Genomic DNA, 21,049 nt, shown 5'->3' with positions numbered 1-21,049 from the left:
TATTTTTATGCAGATTTTTAAAAAAAATCACTTTATTGCACGTACATTTTATAATCATTTTCCCCCTTGAGTCATTCTTATAAAACTTTTCAAGTTGCATTTTTTTCTTTTTGCTAGGGTGGGAAGCTCCAGAGTACCCTGGTATTTGAGGAGATAGGTCGCCGCCTGAAGGATATTGGGCATGAGGTGGCGGAGAAAGTAAATGCCGTATTTGAGTGGCATATCACTAAAGGTGGACACACTGCAGCCAAGTGGAGTAAGTCCTGTCCCCGACTTTATACTGTTCTGAGGTGACTCTTAGTAAGTAGAGATAAAGTATCCTTCTTAACATTAAAGCCTGTCTCTTTGAAGGTGGCTCAACCCCACCCACCTGCGTACCTTCTCGTGGGAAATACCAGGCTTCAGGGCACTCGAAGATGTGTGTTTTTCTGAGATGCAAAAGAATCCATTAAAATGAAAATACCTATTTTAAAGATTACATTGTAATACCTGAAATTAGTACTTTGAAACAGTCATGTTAGCTATATGCTTTTTTTTTGGGGGGGTTTCCTTTTTTTAAATTTTAAGTTCAGTTAATTAACAATATAGTGTATTATTAGTTTCAGAGGTAGAGTTCAGTGATTCATCAGGTGCGTACAACACCCAGTGCTCATTCCATCACGTGCCCTCCTTCCTGCCCACCACCCAGTCACCGCCCTGCCCCCCGCCCCCCCCCCCCCGCGGGCCCCCGGTTCTTCCCTGTGCTTAAGAAGTCTCTTACGGTTTGTCTCCCTCTCTGGTTTCATCTTGTTTTATTCTTCCCAGGTTTTTTTTTACTAACCAGAATCATGCTGCATGTATGCTCTTTTAATCTTTAAATGCCCCTTACACAGAAAGCCAATTCATCAGGTCAAATGAAATATTTTTAGGTCATTGTATTTTGAGACTTTCAAAATTGCTTTCTTCATCCCACAACGTTAATAATTTGAATTATCACCTTAATTATCAGAATGCTATTTAGACTGCCTATTTGAGTGCCTTGGAAATCCATGTGTTTTATTCCTCACTACAATTAAAGATCGCTATAAATGCTCCCTTAGAGCAAAAAATTAAAATACATCTCTGAGTCAACGGAAACTTTTTGAAATAGTCTTCTGTTTGTTATGTATTCCTAGAAAAACATTTTTGAAGTTTTGTTAAACCAATTTTGGATCAATATTAACAACCTTCTTTTTAATATGACAATTGTGGTTTCTGTTAAGCAGTGTATGTTGTTGGCCTAAAATTGGATAAAGGTATAAAGAAGAAAATAATGATCTATCTAATTCCACTACCCACAGTTCACATTTTGAGGTTTGTTCTTCTGGAGACCCTGTGCTTCTAGGAAGTTAGCTCAAAAGGAGCGGGGGATAAGGCAGAAATGTTAATAGGAATTTAATCCCCCAAATTTCAAAGCGTCTAATTTTTTTCTCAGGAATTTCATAGACTAACACTGTGTGTGCAGATTTTATCACGTGCCTTTCTTTGTTCTTTCTGTCCTTCCTTTTTTCTATCTTTCCATGATGGAATTCAGCTTCTTCCCTAGGGATGAACGTATATTGGAAGTTGAGTGACAAATACAAAGCACGGGATTTTTGAAGATACTGGTAGAGGAGAGGAGTGAGGTCTGATCTATACGAGTGAGAGAAGGTGCTAGAACCACGTGTGTCACGGGCGGCAGACCAGAAGCCTGTGGGGACTGGCACAGGGTACATGTGGTGCCCTCGTGGCAAACAGGGTAATTTCCTTCAGCTTAGTGGCTAACTCAGATTTCCCCCCTTGTCTTGGTGACACTTGCCTTGTAGGCAGTATTAGAAAATGTGCTTTTACAAGTGACCTTTAATTAACTTAGGAGAAGGGTTTTTCCTGACATTTCCACTGGACAGATGGGGATATCGATATCCTGTTAATAACTACTTATTACTGATATGCCTGGTGGCTTTTGCTTGTCTTAGCATCTCTTCTCTGCGGCCTTGGTTATTGAAGCTCATTGTCATGTGGGGTCTGAAAGCTTTCTCTGAAAGGGTTCACCGTTTCCTTTGGTCGTCGGCCTGCCTGTCGTTTGATTCTCAGCCGTGTTGTAAGTGTCTTCGCTTGGGGCTGTTGTTTTCTCCCGGGCTTTGTGTCGGACACCGTGGCTGGCAGAAGTAGAAGTGTCCAGGCCGCCAGGCTTGCGGTATCTTGGAGAACAATGCCACGTTGGCATCTCTCTTCTTCGTCTTGGCGCTTATTGACATGAAATTGAGGACTGAATGCTTTGATCTAGGGAATAGATAGCATTTCTTTTTCACGATCAGTTTTAAAAATCACTTTAATAACAAATATTTTGTGTTTTATGGATTTATTTATTTGAGAGAGAGAGAGCGCGTGAGCGCACGCACAAGCCGAGGGAGGGGCAGAGGGAAGAGAGAGAAATCCTCAAGCAGACTTCTGGCCGAGTGTGGAGCCAGAACCGGGGCTGGATCCCAGGACCCTGAGGTCACGCCCTGAGCCGAAATCAAGAGTTGGGCGTTCAACCGACTGAGCCACCCAGGAGCCCCCAAATATTTTGTATTTTCAATTGCTCTTAGTTATCCCAGCCTGGCTCACTTCTTGGCAGGCCGGAACTGGTTACAGAGACGAGGCTGAAGCTCCTCAGTTCACCTTGGCTGGGCTGAGGTGTCCCTGGAGTTGCACGGGGGACTGACTGCACAAGTCTCGCAACCAAGGGGTTTGGGCTTAGTGGCCTGGGAGGTGCATTCTAGCCCACAGATCTTCCCCTCTGTCCCCCACCATGCCATCCAGACACCACCACCGCCCCCAGATCTCTGGGGCAGCATATGTGTTTGGGGGCGGGGAGAGTACAGAGTCTTTTTTTTTTTAAAGATTTATTTATTAATTTTAGAAAGGACAGGGGAGGGGCAGAGGGAGACCCAGAGTCCCAAGCAGACTCCCCGCTGAGCACGGAGCCCCACATGGGGCTCAATCTCACGACCCTGAGATCATGACCTGAGCTGAAACCAAGAGTCCCACACTTAACTGACTGCGCCATGCAGGTGCCCCAAGGAATGTCTTTTAAAACCAGATTAGTGTCAATCTAGGGAGAGTTAGGTGAGTTCTGGTGTCAGTGCTGGGTCAGGGTCGGTTTGGGCTGTGGAGGAGGAGTCGTACCTGTACCTTTGAGGTTAGGCCCCTCCCAGGCCTGTTCTGCACGGTCAGCCAGGCGCAGGAGGGCGAAGGCCAGTGTGTTCTCTGCCTCGCCGGGCTGAGATGACCGGAGAGAGGCTGGACAGCCTGTCCTTTCCTTTCTCGTGGGCCGAGAGCGCAGAACAGAGTGATGCAGGCTCTGGATCTGCCTAAGAAGCCAGAAGCAGGGTCTTGGTGAGGAACTTAGGGGAAGGAAGCCATATCTTGGAATGCTCACTGCACCTTCCTATTCTACCTCTGGAGACAATGTTTTGTTTACAAAGTATCGTTTTAGAGTTATTAAAAATGTTCTGATCGGGTGCCTGGGTGGCTCAGTTGGTTAAGCGACTGCCTTCAGCTCAGGTCATGATCCCAGGGTCCTGGGATCGAGTCCCGCATCGGGCTCCCTGCTCTGCGGGGAGCCTGCTTCTCCCTCTCCCACTCCCCCTGCTTGTGTTCCCTCTCTTGCTGTGTCTCTCTCTGTCAAATAAATAAATAAAAAATCTTGAAAAAAAAAAAACAAAAAACAAAAAAACTTTAAAAAAAAAAAAAATGTTCTGATCCACACATAGTGCTTCTTTACATAGAAATCAAGATAGAAGCCTATTTTCCTCATTTCACCGTTACTATTATATTACTATATAATATATAATATATAATTACTATATAGTGTGTAAAGTAGTATTATATAACATGTAACAATATAATATCAAGGACATATGATCTTGTTATCTCTGTCTTTTTATTACTCTAAAATGTAATTGAAAGCCTTGCCATGTTGGAACACCTTTTTCAAAGATGCTATGGCTTCAGGTATTTTACCCTTTTGAATAAAGGTTATCCTTTGGCTTTTTACTTTCCTGGGGATTCTTTGATTAGGTTGCAAAGGTGCAGATGGACCATCAGCTGGAGAAATAAATCTCTGAATTTCCTTTGAACAGTCTGTTGCTTGTCACGGTTCTCTTACTGTGTTATGATCATTTATAATTATATGTCTCCTCCCATTTGACCTTGGGTTTCAGCCTGAGAAAGAGCTGCAGATTAGTTTTTTATTGCTAGCTTCTGGTCCAGCCCGTAACACAGCAGCCTCTTTCCGTGTATGCTGAATACGTGCTAAAAGCCAGGTAGAATGTGTCATCTTAGATGGAATCATATGTCAGCTTAAAAAAAAAAAAGGGTTGAAATTAGTGCCTTTCCCTATCTTAAAACAATAATGTGTTGTGTGGATATTTTCTATTTAATATGAGTGAAACCTTTTATAAATATGCAGTGTAGCTTACAGTATTTATTACTGTTAATTTCTAAAGCCAGCCAAAAGTTTTGTTCTGGTAAACCCTTTGGATCTCATTCTGTTGTTCTGAGCAGCAGGTACAATTCAGAGGACAGGAAGGCAGAAAGAAGGTAAAGAATCAGAGGCTGCATGTGGCCCAAAGAACGGCCTGCTCCTGAAAATGAAAACACAGCTGCCGCTTTCAGCAACTCCAGAAACCAAAAAGTCTAAACATGGAATGGTTTTTGGTTTTTGGTTTTTGGTTTTTTCCTTCTAACTCACTGATGGCAAAGCCTGGCTGGAACTTAAGTGATGCAAATGACTGTCCTTATCTCTCACCCTGCGAAAGAGTTGAGTACAGAAATCCTGTGTTTGTTTATAGAGTGTGGCATCATTGGAACTCTTCCGTACTCTGGGATACATGTCTTATGCACCGTCTTTCCTTCCCAAAATCTGAAAAATTCTGATTTCTAGAACACATCTGGCCCGAAGGAGTCCAAATAGGGAACCTCCTCACATCTATAAATAACCCTGAACAGGATTGATAAGAGACATGGAAAAGGTGTTGTCGGCTTTCACAGAATGGGAGGATTGGTTCATTCAAGTAATAATCGAGTGTTTACCATGTGCTAAGTTCTCTGCTAGGTTGCAGATTACAAATATGAAAAGATAGGCTTTTTTTTTTTTTTTTGGTCAGCCTGAATAACTCTTAGAGGCAGTATGCAGGAAAGTGTGAATACAGAGGTTGAAGAAACAAGGTTTGTTGCATTGCAGATGAAAGGGAAGGAAGACCTAAATTGAGGTCATGGCAAGAATGGAGAGAGGAGGGCCTCTGTGGATAATGGTTAAGAAGAAATGACCACCTTGGCTACCGATGATGTCTGAAAAACAAGAGGCATGAGACAGGGTCAAAACTAATGCCCAAGTTTGGAGCCCTTGGGGTGGGAATGTTGACTCCATTGCTAGATTCGTGAAACATGGGCAAGGAGACGAGTTCAGGGAGCAGGTGATAAGCCAGGTGTGTTTGTGCTTACCTGTAGCAGACTGAGATCTGGACTAGGGGCTGGGAACAGTGGGCTTGGAACGTGGGATAGACTCTGGGCCGGGACAGATACTTGGAAACCATGCTTGTGGAAATGGTAGTTGGAACTCAGAGCATTAGCTTTGCTGTTGGGCGTCATGGCCGGCAGGAAGAAAATGGAGGGAAGTTCCTGTTGATCCTACGAGAGTATCTGCTCCCAGCTCATGGCTCCGGCATTCCCATTTGTCTCTAAATAAAGTGATCATCTTAGAATGTGGCCCACGAATCTTAAATATGCAATTTATTGTAACTTTAGGCATGAATATTACCCCATCTTCAAGTAAGAATCTTTTTGTTGTTTTGATTGTATCCAGTGGCTATAAAATAGTCCTACAACTGAAACTTTTGATGAAGACAGCTTTATTTTCGTGTAGTAATGATACAGTGCTGCCGTGTGAAAATATGTTCCATTTTCCTTCGGATGATAGGTTTAAGCTGGTTGGCATTGAACAATTTGGTTGTTTTTTTCCCCTCACGGAAATTGAGTTTCTTTTCATGATTTGTAGTCTTTTCCATTGTAGGAACATAATTGGAATTGGCATTTATATAGCAAGGTTATAGACATACTATGCAGTATTGCTTGACTGTTGCTAGTTAAGTAATGAGGTTATTTGGGTCTAAAAAAAATACATACTGAAATTAATTGTGTAGAGCCAAGTCTACATACTTGGACCAGACCCAGGCATCCGTTATGCATTATATGACAATGACTGGACGAAGATGTTCTTTAAATGTTAGAGGTCATTTGTTTTGGATCTTGGAGATTGGCCAGAATGTGGAAAGATTTATTCAGATTTGGCAACGGGCGTTCTTTTAAGAGCAGAATACGTTCACCCTGGAGGACACACTAGTTGGTCATTAGAACCTATTATTAGCTCCTGGGTCAGTGCTCATCTTCTAGCGGTCAAACCAGTTCGCCTTTTAGGGTTTCTTAGCTGTGCTAGAAACTAGATATTAAGGAGGCTGGTTCCACATTTTGGATTGGGATCCAAAAGCGTCTCATGGGTTTACAGAACAGACTTGGAAGATGACCTTTGGAAAGAAATATGGTGTCTGGTCAGGGATGGGGACCTGTGTGTTGGAGTGGTGTCTGCTTCAGCTCCATTCCCTTAGCGGTGGTGGCTGCTTCCCCCCCGTCACAGCATAGACCCTGACTGCGTGTCCATGCGCATTCACACGCAGAATCGCTTAAAACTGGTAGGGCTTTCCATCTTGCCGTGGGTGTTATTCATCTTAATAACTTCTTTTTGTAGTTTTTTTATTTTGAAATGATTTCTGACTTACGGAAAAGTTGCAAGACTCGCCCAGAGAACTTGTATCTGTCCTTCACCCAGTTTCTCCAAATTATGATTTTATTCCATATTCTTTACTATTTTCTTTTCATCATACATCTTAGGATCATTTTTCTGAAGCATTTGAGAGTTAACTTGCAGATACAGTGTCCCTTTATCTCCAGATACTCCAGTAGCTTCTCCTAAAAGCAAAGACTTTCTGTTATCTAGTCGTAAAACCATTATCAATATTAGGAAAGTAACATTGATACAGTATTATTTAATCAACGGACCTTATTATTTCACCAGTTGTCCCACTAATGTCCTTTATAGTCAAAGAATACTAATTGTAATAATAATAACAATAATAATAGAAATGGAGAAAGAAAAAGAAAGAACTGCCTGGGGTCCAGTTTGGGATCAGATAATACATTTCGTGGTCGTTAGGTCTCTCGTTAGCCTGTTGATCTGGATGAGTTCCTCAGTCTGCCCTTGCTTTTTGGGGCCTTGACATTATTTGAAGAGTAGAGCCCAGATATTTTATAGAATGCTCCACAGTTTGTATTTATTTGCTATTTCCTCATGATTATTAGATTGAATTTTTGGCAGGAATGGCACAAAAGTATCGTGTCCTTCGTGGTGTGATTTAAAAGAAATATCTATTATTTGACTTAAGTTTTCCTTTTGTTGTTGTTACTGTTTTTTTTTTTTTTTTTAAGAGAAGTGCTTCTTTGTGCTTTCCTAATCATCCATTAACAAATAGTTTCTAAGTACTTTCTATTCAAGGAGGTGTAGGGGATACAAACACAAAACATTCTTGTTTCAGCAAAGAATTTATCATCTTAAGGGAAGGAGTCATCAATAAAAGTAACTGCTTTCTTCTGTGGTATCCCTTTGTGATTTCTAAGGTACATATATCCCAAGAGTGTCGGAGATCCCTAAATTTCCAGATGCCCTGTTCTCACCTGACACCTCTCCCCCATTAAATGCTGTAAAGTACGACTGAAATTATTTATTTATGTATTTATTTATTTATTTTTTTTAAAGATTTTATTTATTTGACAGAGCGAGACACAGCGAGAGAGGCAACACAAGCAGGGGGAGTGGGAGAGGGAGAAGCAGGCTTCCCGCAGAGCAGGGAGCCTGATGAGGGGCTTGATCCCAGGACCCTGGGATCATGACCTGAGCTGAAGGCAGACGCTTAACAAGTGAGTCACCCAGGCGCCTCCGACTGAAATTTTAATGGACTCTTTCAGAGCCTCAATGATTATATAAATACAGAGCTAATGTCAGTCATAAAGCTTTTAAAATCATTTCTGCCAGTAGGAGAAAATACATGCAATCTGTTTCTTCATTTCAGTAAGATTAGCCATGACCATACCGTTGTCTGTAAACTCAAGGTGATGGTGGTGGGTGATGAGGCTCCAGCAAGAGCCATGTTGTAGACCATGACCTGAGCTACCATGGGATTGGCATTGCCACTCCTTTACCTCGACCTCCTGTGTGCTTGCTAAGAACCTTCCCTTTCCTCGCCCTCTTTTCTGTTACCAACCCTAGTTACTAGCTTTCCACAGAAGAGTTTTACTGCTTTGCAAGAGTCAGGGCTGGGAAGCCACACGTAGAACCAGGGAGAGTGCGAGGGCAGGCGGACAGCGATGAACCCCCATCAACTCAGAGACTCACTTGCACACGTGAGCATTAAGATGTGTGCGGTCCACCTTCATGCCTGAGTGGGTCTTGTGGACTTCAGACCTACTTGTGAAGAATTAAAATCATGAAGGTTGTCTGTTGAACACCAGAGGTTTGCTTTTTAGAGTTTAGAGGCTTTCCTTCCTCCCTTCCTTTCCTTCCCCAGCCTTCCTGGACTTGCTCCCTCTCTTTTTCTCTCTTTTCTTTCTTTTCAACTATACAAGCATTACATGAGAACACATGTGTACTAGGGAAGTGCCAGTAAGAACAGAGCCTTTGCTCTGCACGCCTGACTTTGAGTAGCTGGCATATCGTCTGACACCCATGGTGGAAACTCAGCAGTGAAGTGAGTGAACGAAGCATACAAAGCAAAAAGTTGCCCTTCTCCTTCCCAATGCAACCATGATCATCAGGTCACTACTGTTTTACCTTAGTTGGCAAAATTCTGTTCTCTCAAAGAGTTGGCGTGATTTAATTTTCTCTCTGGAGCAAGTCTCGGTTAAGCAGCATGTCACTGAGCCCTGTGGGTTTTCCTCACGCGTGTGTAGCTTCTCCTCGGCTCTCAACTCGGAGTTCTGTACAGAGTCTCAGGGCCAGCTCTTTGCTGTAGCAAGAGAGAGCGCCTTCCAGAAGCTGACGCTGGAGGAGTGGATGACTGGTCTCCATCACATGTGAGACAGTTAAAACTTTCTGACATGTCGCTTGGGCATCCAGCTGTATAAATGACCTAGAGAGAGCCATGAAGGTGGTTTTTCATAGCTTTCCCAGTTACCCAGCCTGTTTCTGGGGCACTTGATACTTCTGTCAAAAGCAGTTAAGGGAAAAGAAGCTAATTTTAATGTTTATTTGCAATAATGAGGGCAATAAATATTTTATAAATCGTAAGTGCAACAAACAACATTTTTACGAATCTGTTTTGACTGTCTTGCTATGCATGATGGAACGTTTGATGAAGGCAGGTATTTGAAAGGTGACTAGAGTGTGTGTTTCCTTCCCCCAACCCAACCCAACCAACATGCACCTGTTTTAAAATTCAGCTTTCTGGGGTGCCTGGGTGGCTCCGTCCGCTCAGTCGGTTGAGCATCCAGCTCTTGATTTCAGCTAGGTCATGGTCTCAGGGTTGTGAGATTGAGCCCTGTGCTGGGCTCCATGCCTAGCATGCTTGAGATTCTCTCTCATCCTCACCCTCTGCTCCTTCACCCCCACCCCCTGCTCACATGCTGTCTCTCTCAAAACAAATAAATAACTAAAATAAAATAAAACAGAATTGAGCTTTCCTCCTTTGTTGACTAGAGTGTCTGTATTTGAACCTAAAGGCCTTAACCATATAACCTCCAACAACTTAACTTCCTTATGTTATTCTACGTTAATTAACGTTTAAAATGTCTCTGTTCTATAAACTTCTTCACTGAGGTGAAACTATTGATCTATTTTTTTTAAGGATTTTATTTTTAAGTAATTTCTATACCCAACGTAGGGCTTGAACTCACGACCCTGAGATCAAGAGTCGCACGCTCTATGGACTGAGCCAGCCAGACTCCCTTGATTTGACTATTTTGAACAACTTCTTTATAAAAAAGTCATCTTGAAAAATAAAGGATTTTCTAAATTTTTCTAAATGACAGATAATGTATAATGTAGAAAGCACCACATGAACTTGGAAACTATAAAAATGTTCACATTTCAGTTGGTTTATTTTACTCTCCTATTGTGAAGAAAAAAAACAAACGCGTTGCTCTCTTCCTACTTTTGACAGCTGTTGACCTAAAAAGTGGTTCTGGAAAAGTGTATCAAGGTCCTGCAAAAGGCTCTGCTGACGCAACCTTCACACTTTCAGATGAAGATTTCATGGACGTGGTCCTGGGCAAGCTCGACCCTCAGAAGGTAATGTCCTGACATGCCCATTCATCATCATTGCTTCCTGTTTGACCAGGCAGTTGTTAGCTGGCTCCCAAATGCTGACTTAGAAGACAAGTTCCTTACCACTGTGAAGGAGACTCGGGGGATCTCAGTATCTGGGTTGCAGATCATATATATTTTTAGTGGAGTTCCACACAACCCACCTTAAAGTGGAATTTCTTCTTCAGCATAGAGTGAAACAGTATAAAACCCACACCTAGACCTTTACATACATTCTGTCATTAGTTCGAAAGTGAAAAACCATATATTAGTAGAAGAAATTCATTCCTGGTGTACAAGATTAAGAACTTGTCTTAACAATCATCATTGAAAACTGGAAATAGTAGAATAGGCCAATAAGAGCCGGTGTCTTACTTAAGGTGAGACCCTTAGAGGCCTTTCCGTGGAGAATACCGATGAGGACAAGAGTGCCCTCTCTGACCATTATTCGTGAATATCGTTCTGAAGCTTTTGGCCAATCCACAAACACACAAAATTAAAGAAACTGATGTAACAATTAGAATGGAGGAGACACCCTTGTTACTTTGAAACCCTGATTATGTAGCTAGAAATCCCAAGAGAATCAACTACTGATTCTTAAAATGAAGGACTTCGAGCCAGTGGTCGAATGCCCGATCATTATTAAAAAATCGCTTTCTCACAGCAGCAAACCCAACTAGAAGATAGCACTGGGAAAGAAGTTGTTTATAATCGCAACCCAAACTACGGAGTATCGGTGACTTCCCTAAGAAGGAAAGCTTGTTTGAAGACAGCCGTGCACGTTTACAGGGAGCAGAGCCGTTTCAGTACATGGGAAAGTACAGTTTTCCCGGATTCTTAGAAGGACTAATTTAAAAAGAATTGTCAAGTAGTACAGTAGGATCTTTGACATCAGGTAGATCCGAGCTGACTCTAAGCTCTGCCACTTCCTCTCTCAGTCTCGATTTTCTCATTGGTAGAGTTACTACAATAATCGTCATAATCCCAAAGGCCGGTTATAACTCAGTCTGATAACATACATGGCGCTCGGCGCCCCGTGACCTCAGTTGATCCCTTCGCAGAAACGCATTCAGCACCCACTGATTCGGGTGCTTGGTGTGGCAGAACGAGACGGTGCCCCGCCGTCTGAGCTTAGTCCTGGCGGGAGCGGGAAGGAAATCTGATTCCGGGTATGGAGAAGAAGCCGGCAGAGCAATGGGTGAGCCGGGCTTGGCCCCCTTTTTCTGTGAAGGGTCGCCTCGTGGACATCTCGGCTGTGCGGCCCGATGATCTGCGGTGCATGTGCGCAGTCCAGCCGCCGTGGAGGCAAAGCAGCCGCAGATAATAGGGAGACAGGAGGGGGCTGTGTCCCAGTAAAAGTGCACGCGCGGAAACAGGCGGCAGACCGGTTTGGCCCGCGGGCTGTGGTTGCCGGCCCCTGGATTAGAGTGTGACGGGGTAGAGGAAGGGTTTCGGACCGGCCTGTCCAGAAAGGCCCGAGAGAGCGCTGACCGCCGTGAGGGGATGAGCCGTGAGGCCGGGGAAGCCGCGTGTGGAGGCGGGAGGGCTTGCTGGAGCTGGAGCGGGGAGGAGGTCGCGTGAGCGGTGGGGGCCGAGCCGGAGGTGACGGCAGACGGGGGAAGCGCTAGTGTGCGCGGGACCTTCGGGCCACCTCGGTGGCTTCCTTCATGACTCCTGAGAATGGCTGCTCCAACAGGTGACTCATAGTTCATTCGTCTCACTCATTATCCTTCACGCCATCCCCAGTCCGTTTTAGTCCTTATCGGCAGCCTAAAGTGTGCAACTTACAGGACATCTGTGTCCCAGCACCCTCACCGATCGTTCTGTTCACTTGGTCTCCTGTTCCTGCTCCTACGGTTAAGCTTCACAGAGGCCTCCCATTTGTTGACACAACCCTTCCGTCTTGGCTTCTCTCCCTGGTCCATTCTCGTCACAGCCCCTGGAAGTACCCTCCCCTCCCTTCTCTCTCTCATCTCCCTTGCCCGAAGACTCCACCCTTTGAACCCCACTCTCCGCCATCTTTACATCCGTCCCGGAATAGGTGAATGGGGCGAAAAGCCACACATCGCGACAGATTGGCTTCCTTCGAAGTTCTGGATCCCAAGCCTCATGCAGTCTCTCCGCGCCATCCAGCGGTCTGACTCTGGTCTCCAGCCAGCTTCCAGTCCTCTTGTCTGCGATGACTCTTTCGTACTTGTCTTCTCAAAGCTCCCACGTGCCTGCCTCTCTTTCATTTTTGCCCGATGGCCTTTCTTGCTTCGTTGGAAAAAGAAGGTTTTCAGATGCAAACTTTGGCCAGTCCATCAGCAGGTCTGCTCTCGCAGCATCTGCCCCATCTCCTTTTCTTCCCTTGCCTTACGTGAAGCAAGTCTCCCCCTTCCCGTCAGAGACTGGTCCCTTCTCTTCCATTCCGGTCACTAATGCTTCTCCTCTCCTCTCCTTTCCCCACGAGTCTCCCGTCCCACTGCACCAGTCTCCTGCAGCCACAGGCGAGCTAACCTCTCGATTTTAAACCAACACCCTCTTTGGATATCCGATCCCCATCCAGCATGCCGTATCATGTTTAAAAAAACGTTAAAAAGAAACTGGTGAAACTGGTTTTAAATAATACATTTTATTTAACCCAGTACAGCTAATTATCATTTCAACCTGTATTCAGTAGAAAAGTATTGAGATATTTTGTATCCTTTTTTAAAAGATTTTATTTATTTATTTGAGTGAGAGAGGGCACAAGCAGGGGGAGGGGCAGAGGGAGAGGGAGAAGCAGGCTCCCCACTGAACAGGGAGCCTGATGTGGGGCTCGATCCCAGGACCCTGAGATCATGACCTGAGCCGAAAGCAGACGCTTAACCAACTGAGCCACCCAGGCGCCTCTTTATATCCTTTTTTAAAAACTAAATCTGGGGTCTGTTTTACACTGTTAGTGCATCTCATCCAGGACTCATCACATTTCACGTGCTAGCGGCCCCTTTGTTGGGCAGCAGAGGCTTAAACATTCGGTCTTGACTCTGCTCTTCTGCCCCCTCTTCTCTCACTTCCACATCCATTACGCCGCTGGTACTGTTCTTACAAAGCTCACCGATGACTTCCACTTTACCAGCCAATGGATATTTCTCTGTGTCTTGTTCAACCTTTGAGTAGTATTCAACTCAGTTAACCACCAACTTCTTGAAATAATTTCACTCCTTGGCTTTCTTGACGCCATTTTCACGTATTCTGTCTCTACCTTTGGCTTTAACTAATCTTCTTTGGTGCCTTCTTCTTCCACCCCAACCGTTAAATTTGGTGCCTCTTCTCAGGGCTCATTTCAGGGCTCTTCTGTAAATGACAGTCTTTCCCCCAGTGTGTTCATCCGTCTTGTGGTGTTTGAAGTCTCGTATATGTTGACAGCTCATAGGCCTGTGAATGCCTGACCTGCTTGTCTTCTCTGCACTCCGTAGTGATGTAAGCAACTCTGCACCTGACCTCTCTGATGCGAAGTCTTACTGGCATCTCCCACTGACTGTGTCTAAGATAGAACTCATGATTTCCTTTTCTCCCCTAGTCTTTTCCACCTCCGTAAATGGCACCACTGTCTATCTACCAGAGTTAACATGCTTGGTAACGTAAGAATTGTCTTGGCTTCTTCCTATACCTCTGTATTCTTTCTGTCCTTAATTCTGCCTGATCTTTTTCTAGAATATATCTTATGTTCATCCTTTCCTCCTCATCACTAGAGATACCACCACGATCCAAGCCCCCCAGCATCTCTGCTGGCTTTTGACAGCAGCTTCCTGGCAGGTCTTACTGCCCCCATCCTTGCCTGTCCCCCCAGGATCCAGAGTAATCCTTTAAAAAATGTAAATTAGATTATAGGTCACCTCACCTGAAAACATCTCTAAGATTTCCTTTTGGACATGGATCGGATCCAAACTACCTATTATTGTGTCCTACCTGACGATTTTCTTGCCGGTGTTTCTAGCTTCAGCCCACACTGCTTGCCTCCCGCTTAGAGTGCTGCTTCCATTCCCGTTGTCCTTTCTTGAAAGTTCTTCCTGTCAGCGTTTATTCCTTCGGTGTCTATGCGTTTGCCTTTTCTGGAATTTGTCCCCCAGCTTTTTGTGTAGCTGACTTCAGTTCATGCCAAGTAGTTCCTTTCTGTTACAGTCTCTGAGAGCATCCCATTTTCTCCTTCATAGCATTGATAACAGGTCTTAATTACTTGTTTACATTTTATTTTTTGACTCCCCTACTATAATGTTGGCTTCATGAGAACAGAGAGCAATATCTGTTTCCTGCCGAGGATATTACCTGGTATGCTGTGGACACTCAGTAATACTTGAGTAGATTAAAGCAAGGATAAAATAAGAAACAGAAGCTCAACAACAGCAATTTAGGCCATGTAGAAACTGGAAACTTCACCATGTCAGACTCCATAAGATATTCCCATAAGCCTGGGGGAAATAATAAAGGGAACGATGATACACAGTATAGTGGTATTGATAACCTTTGCAAAATTCTGGAAAGCACTAAATATAAAAAACAGGGCAAAAGATATGAACCAGTAATTAGTAGAGAAATAGAAATGACTCACATGCCTAAGAAAAACTACTCGTTTTTCCCAGTATCCACAAAATGCAAATTAAAGGATGTCACCTTGCCTCACGTTTTCAGAGATTATGTTATAGTTGGGGTAAGAGAATTTACGTGTAGTTTCAGGGAACATAACATTTGGAAGAGTCTTTCTGGAAGGCACTGTGGCAGAGGTTCCGACTTTCTTCCTTGATGGCAACTTACGGTCTCAGTACTTTTTGCTTGGCACTCCTAGGCCAAAAGAAATACCCAGCGGTCCAATTTATTAAGTAGTTAGGTTCAAACAAAAGTTGTGTGTCACCGCTGTCACTGTATTTGCCTTGAAAATTTTAAGTATTCCTTCCCGTGCCCGTGAATTTGGTGCCCAGCCGCTGTGTGTGGTTTGGAAGCTGGTGATACTGAGCGTGGTCAGGAACCTTATTTCAGAAAGGTCCTGATTCAGTAGTTTCTTCTTTAGGAACCTGCCCTAAGGAATACAGATCTATTCTGTCACTCCGTGACAACCATCACATGTTGGTTTTGGTGGATTTACTTCAAGGAGTTAAGTGTTCTTATCTGAGGTTGCACGTCCCTCTCGGAGCTGGTACCAAGAGGGCAGGTGTCCGTACTGACCCCCCTGCGGGGCTGTGGGCACAGTGCCCGTAACTGCACAGCAAAAGCAGGTTTAGTTTTGAAGTTGCAGTCTCCCATTTGAACACCGAGCACTTGATCCCGATTGACTGAGTTCTCCTTTTATTTTTGCCGGGCTAAGAAGTTTAAGAGGTTTAAAGAGCTTTTGCTTCTCCTCCGGTTGATGAGGATCTGTTTCTAAGATTAAGTTGCTGCTTGTTGCTAAGTGCTGGCCTGGTCCCCCTTCCTGCTGGCTCGGGGGCCTGGCGTGGGTTAGGGAAGCTCTCGGACCTGAAGTTGGCCCCACTGTCCCCTGGCAGTAAACCGATGCCCAGTCTGCCCACTGCGGGCTCGTGGTTGTGCTTCTCGAGCGAGATCATATTTGTAGGGCTGCTTTGCAATGGTAAGTAGTAGTCGTCACGGCTATTATGATTTTTTTCAATCTATCTAAAAATCTTGGGGCTTCTTTTTCCCTTCGTATTCCATATACTGTTTTCTCAGCTATACAAACTGTGATGGTTTTGTTTCTCTTGAGAGGGACGTTGACACTGAGGGGGATCTTAAGCAACTTGCGCAAGCCTCTGCGTCGGGTGGGGTCCAGAGGCGATTCTGGAACCCGTGGTGTTGGACCGTGCAAGGCCTGGCTTGGTAGTAAGGACAAGTTTGGTTTGCGCCTCCTGCCTATCACACGCTAAGCTAAGCGCTTGCCACGCTAATTCGTTCAGCTCCGCAGCAGAGCTGCATTATTTAGGTCCTCTTGTCATGCGTCTTGGATACGAGGAGGCCGGAGCTCAGGGAGGTGGAGGAATTTGCCCCAGCTCCCCTTGCTGGTAAGTGGCAGAGCCTGGGTCTTAACCCAGCCCTTCTGAGGCGACAGCACAGGGTCGATCCGCTACTTTGTGACGTGACCTTATTTTGTCAGTATGTGGCTTTCTGTTTCATGAAGGTGTCATAAATATTTTTACTGTTAGGAATACAGCAAAGCCTTTTATTCGTAGGGTCTCAAATTCACATTTAAGAACATAGACTGCCATCCAAGTGTGGGTTGAAGCAGAACTCACAAGTCTGTCGGTTCAGACAGATTATTCTGTGGTTTTCCAAAATACACTCCCCCCGCCTTAGATATCTAGAAATATGGGTGCTATCTATAATCATTAAAGTATCGTTGTTGGATAAAAGTTGCCTTTGTTGTCCAGAGTTGTTATCTCCATTGTATTCAGTGTGACCAATGATCTTTTTAAAAAAGAAATGAAACGTAACGTGATAAAGTCTGGTAATCTTTTTTTCCTCTCTCCTTTCTAGGCATTCTTTAATGGCAGACTGAAGGCCAGAGGGAACATCATGCTGAGCCAGAAGCTTCAGATGATTCTTAAAGACTATGCCAAGCTCTGAAGGACACACTACATTATGAATAAGAATAGAAAAATTAAATACTCTCTTCACCCAGATATGCAAAACTGATTAAGCAAAAGTGATCAAAACTAAGATACAGGGAAGCTGCTTACCATTTTCAGGTTTTAGATAACTTCTGAGATTTTAATTTTTTACTAATTTTTCATGTTATCATTCTTTTTACAAGAACCTGTAAGCCAGCACATAATATCTTTCTGTTCTTAGAGCTCTATCTTCATAATAAAAAATTTTCACCCAAGTCTTTAGAATTGTGATAGCATTTATAAGTGGAAAGGAAAATTAGATGAGGAAAGGCCACTTTGAAGTCTTTTACACTTTGTTTTGTTATTTTCTGGTCTCTAACTTACTGATACCCCAGTTTTAACATGAATTGTCATACGTATTCACTTGTTTTTCATACTTTGCTGTAACAGTGTCCTGCTTTAAGGGAGGGGAAGGGTCTTTATGTTCCCAAATAGTTTTCTTTCTTCTCCCCTCTGTTTTGCTGGAAATCCTTTATTTTCATATAATGCCTGTAAATACCAAACAGTTTTCTTGCTTAATCAGTAATCGCGAATCATAAAGATGTGACTAGCAAGTACTGTCGTGCTGGTATTTTCCCCACCAGGTAGCTCAGGCGATGTGTGCCGAGGAGATGCCCTTCTGACGGGTTGGCTGCAGAGGTGACCAGGAAGTGGGGTGCCAAAGTCAGGGAAGGCGTGAATGCCCCTCATAGAGCACAGCTGAGGGGCACATGTGGGGGGGGGGGGGGTGGGGGCGCTGTTATGGGCTCAGTTCCCTGGGAGACAGACTTCAAGATGGAGATCTTTGGGCAAGAACTGAATTTGGAGGTGTTCTTGGGACTGACACCTGGGGGTGGTGGTGGCACAGGGAGACATTCGGCTGTGGTGGGCTGCATGACAACGCCCTGCGGAGGGACCATGACCTGGGGCCAAGCCGGTTGATGATTTGCTCAGCCGGGGCGGGGGTGGGGGGGGGGGAACGCGGGTACTGTCTTCGGTCTGAAGAAGGCATCTGGGAGCGTGGCCTGGCACTTTGCTTCAGGGAGCAAGACGGAGGGAGCTAGAGCTCAGGGATCAAAGGAAATGGTCTCAGAAATGTGGAAATGGAATATTTACGCAGTGCTGGAGCCTGGAGGAACGCCTTGATACATTATGGCCGACTTAATGAAAGAGCAGGATATGTAGAAGTATAGAAGAAAAGTTACGTATTTGGCAATTACACCTTAGCCTCATGATCTCTGAATGCTATCATAAAATTAACTGTAATTTAGAGTGATTTATTGTTATACCAATTGAATTTGTTTCTAAAGTAGCAGTCTTTTAACACTGGTCTTTTATAATAAAAGTTGTTCCTGTTGAGCTTGGAAGAGCTTTGTGTCCTTCCAAATAGAAATCGCATATTAAAATTAATCAAATGCCCCACATTAATGAAAGTGTTGAATATATACCCTAGATACTTAAAACATACTAAGAAAGATGTTTTAATTATCTTACTAACCTATCTCTGTCAATCTTACAGGTCAGAGTATCCACATTTAGCAGCTTCTTCTAATCCTTGTGCTCCTTAATCTTTTCTGTAATTTCAATATTGTTGATTTCACCATCCTCCTTAATTCTTTTCTTCCCTTTTATCCTCCAGTGAGAAAGGTATTAACTTCTTAATGAACCTGTGGGTTAATCTCCCTGTCTTCTACTTGTCTCCTTTATAATTTCCTCTGTCTCTCTAACTTTTCAGGATTATCAATCAAAGTTTCAGCCCTCCTTACTTTTTGCTAGACATTTTTTTCCTGGTTGGTTTCATCCACTGTCCTGTCTTCAGCCATCACCCGAGTGCTGGTTGCTCTGAGTCTGTATCTTAGCCCTGATCCCTCCGTAATCCCCCAGTCCCACCCACAGCTCCAGATCATTACTGGACTGTTGTCCCCTGGTTACTGCGCACGTGTGTCCAGGATAAACGCGTGATCCCCCCCCCCACTCCTGAATGTGTACAGAGGCCAGCTAAGAAACCAGTCACCTTTGATTTTTCTCGTCCTCACCCCCTCCATCCACTCCTTCACTTCCACTTCCTGAATATTCCAGGGTTTTCCAGCTGCCGCTACCCAAGTGTGCCCTCATGGTGGATGGCTCATTTTAGTGGCTTTCCAGCTGGTCCCAGTTTTTCACCACCCACCCTGCCACCCACAGAGGAGCCCTACTAGTACTCACACCTGAATAAATATGTAACTTCCCAACCTAAAAACCTGCGAGAGTTCCTACTTGGTCACCTTCCCATCAGGGCTCTGGCATGGTTCATCATGGTCCATGAGCTGGGATTCTTGTTGTGGCGGCCAATAATAAAACCAGTTCAAATTGGCACAGCACAACTTTTCCGCATAACTGAAGAAACCTCTAGAAGGGTGGGTTCGTTTTTGAAGGGGCTTCATCAAACAATTCACTGTGATCCTGGCCCAGTTCCTTGTCATCTCTCTGGCTACTTAGTATCTGCAAGCTCCCATGTGGTACCCTCCCTGGCAACTCCAGGTCGTTCCTGTTTGATCACATGAAAGCAACCAACAGGTGCAGCCTCAGAGTCACATTCCAAGTCAACCAGCAGAATAAAGAGCCCTGGGTTCTCTCATAAGCCCCAGCGAAGGCCTCATCTAGTCTCACTAGCTGTGCTTGAGTTAGAAGCCAATCCTTGAATCATCGCTATAGCGATGTTGGATATGCTGATTGGCCTGTGTGTATCACGGCCCAAAAGTAAAGCTAAGCATAGTGTATTGGAGCTCCCTCAGAGGACCCTCCTGGTTTTGATGGTTTGCTGGGAGGACTCACGAGACTCAGCATACAGTCATATTCGTGACTATGATTTATTCTATCAAAATGATACCAAGCAAAATCAGAAAAAGGAGCGAGGTCCAGAGGAATTCAGGTACAAGCTCTCAAGACTTCTTTTCCCAGAGAGTCACGCAGGACACGCCCAATTCCCCCAGCGTCAAATTGGGACAACACGTGTAAAATGCCTACCAAGACTCAGCATCCAAGGTTTTAACTGAGAGGCTGGTCACACAGGCCATGCTTCTCTTGCCAGAACACATACCAAAATTCCAGACTCATGAAGGAAAGCAGGTATTTAGCATAAACCCCATTGGGACAGTTTGCGAACAGGGAGCCACTCTTCTCAGGGAGGGAATGGGGGGAATCCTCCCGAAATCTAAGTTCCCAGATGCCAGCTGAGGGCCAACCTTGCAAGCAAACCTTTCTAAGGACAGCAATCTCAGGGATGCCCTGTTAGCATCCAAACTACATGTCCTGAGAGCTAATCAGGTGTGATATCTGAGGACATCGAGACTACGGGGGACCCAAATCACAATGGTCCACTCCAAAGGCTCCTTAACTCTCATGTCTCCCAACTTGCTTTTTTAACTTCATCACCCGGTAAACTCTATCCTTAAGCCTCCAAATGTGCACCTGCGTGAAGCTGTTCCTAACATGGTGAGAGCAATCTCTGACTTCTCATAGAACTTGGCTTATCTATTTTAAAGCAAACAATCTGAGAAAGCAGATTTTTATACTGGACAGAAATAGATTGGAGGAATAATGTATTTGGTAATACCACCCCAACAAAAAGTTTACCGTTTAGGCCAACAAATAGAGCAGCAAAATTAAATGGTAACCCAGCCCCACTGAGAAATTCTGACATCGAGAAACCTCAAAACCTGAAAGTTAATGGGGAGTGATTTTCTGAAGAGCAGAGCATTTTAGGTCCGTGTGGACTAAGCTATCTAAGAGGGGAGAGGAAAGAAAAAAAAACTTTTTAAAAACCCATAGATGGGCAAAAAAGAAAAATTTTTCAAGTCTTGGCTGAAAGTGGAATTAGATTTACATTACACGTATATGCAGCATGTTGTCTTTTGACGTTACAGGTCAGTCAGTCTTTAAAGGACCAGTTAGTAAATATTTTAGGCTTTGCAGGCCACATACGGTCTCCGTAGCATCTTTTTTTTTGTTTTAAACAGCTTTGCACAAAATGTAAAAACTTGTACAAAAACAGGCTGGGAGTTGGATTTGGCCTGTAGAG

The 21,049-nt window shown here is 44.2% G+C and overlaps 1 protein-coding gene across 1 annotated transcript in view; it reads left to right on the top strand.

The window, feature by feature from the left end:
- Positions 1 to 18,511, top strand: part of HSD17B4 (hydroxysteroid 17-beta dehydrogenase 4) — a 90,021-nt gene extending 71,510 nt beyond the window's left edge. The window contains exons 22-24 of the mRNA XM_032425135.1: positions 118 to 256; positions 10,251 to 10,378; positions 16,877 to 18,511. Of these exons, the coding sequence (XP_032281026.1) occupies positions 118 to 256; positions 10,251 to 10,378; positions 16,877 to 16,966 (357 nt within the window). The 3' untranslated portion in view covers positions 16,967 to 18,511. The remainder of the gene's footprint in view (positions 1 to 117; positions 257 to 10,250; positions 10,379 to 16,876) is intronic.
- Positions 18,512 to 21,049: the final 2,538 nt, after the last annotated feature.

Source organism: Phoca vitulina, unplaced genomic scaffold (genome assembly GCF_004348235.1).
Source record: "Phoca vitulina isolate PV1807 unplaced genomic scaffold, GSC_HSeal_1.0 scaffold32, whole genome shotgun sequence".
NCBI lineage: Eukaryota > Metazoa > Chordata > Mammalia > Carnivora > Phocidae > Phoca > Phoca vitulina.
This window is presented reverse-complemented; position numbering and strand designations above follow the sequence as displayed.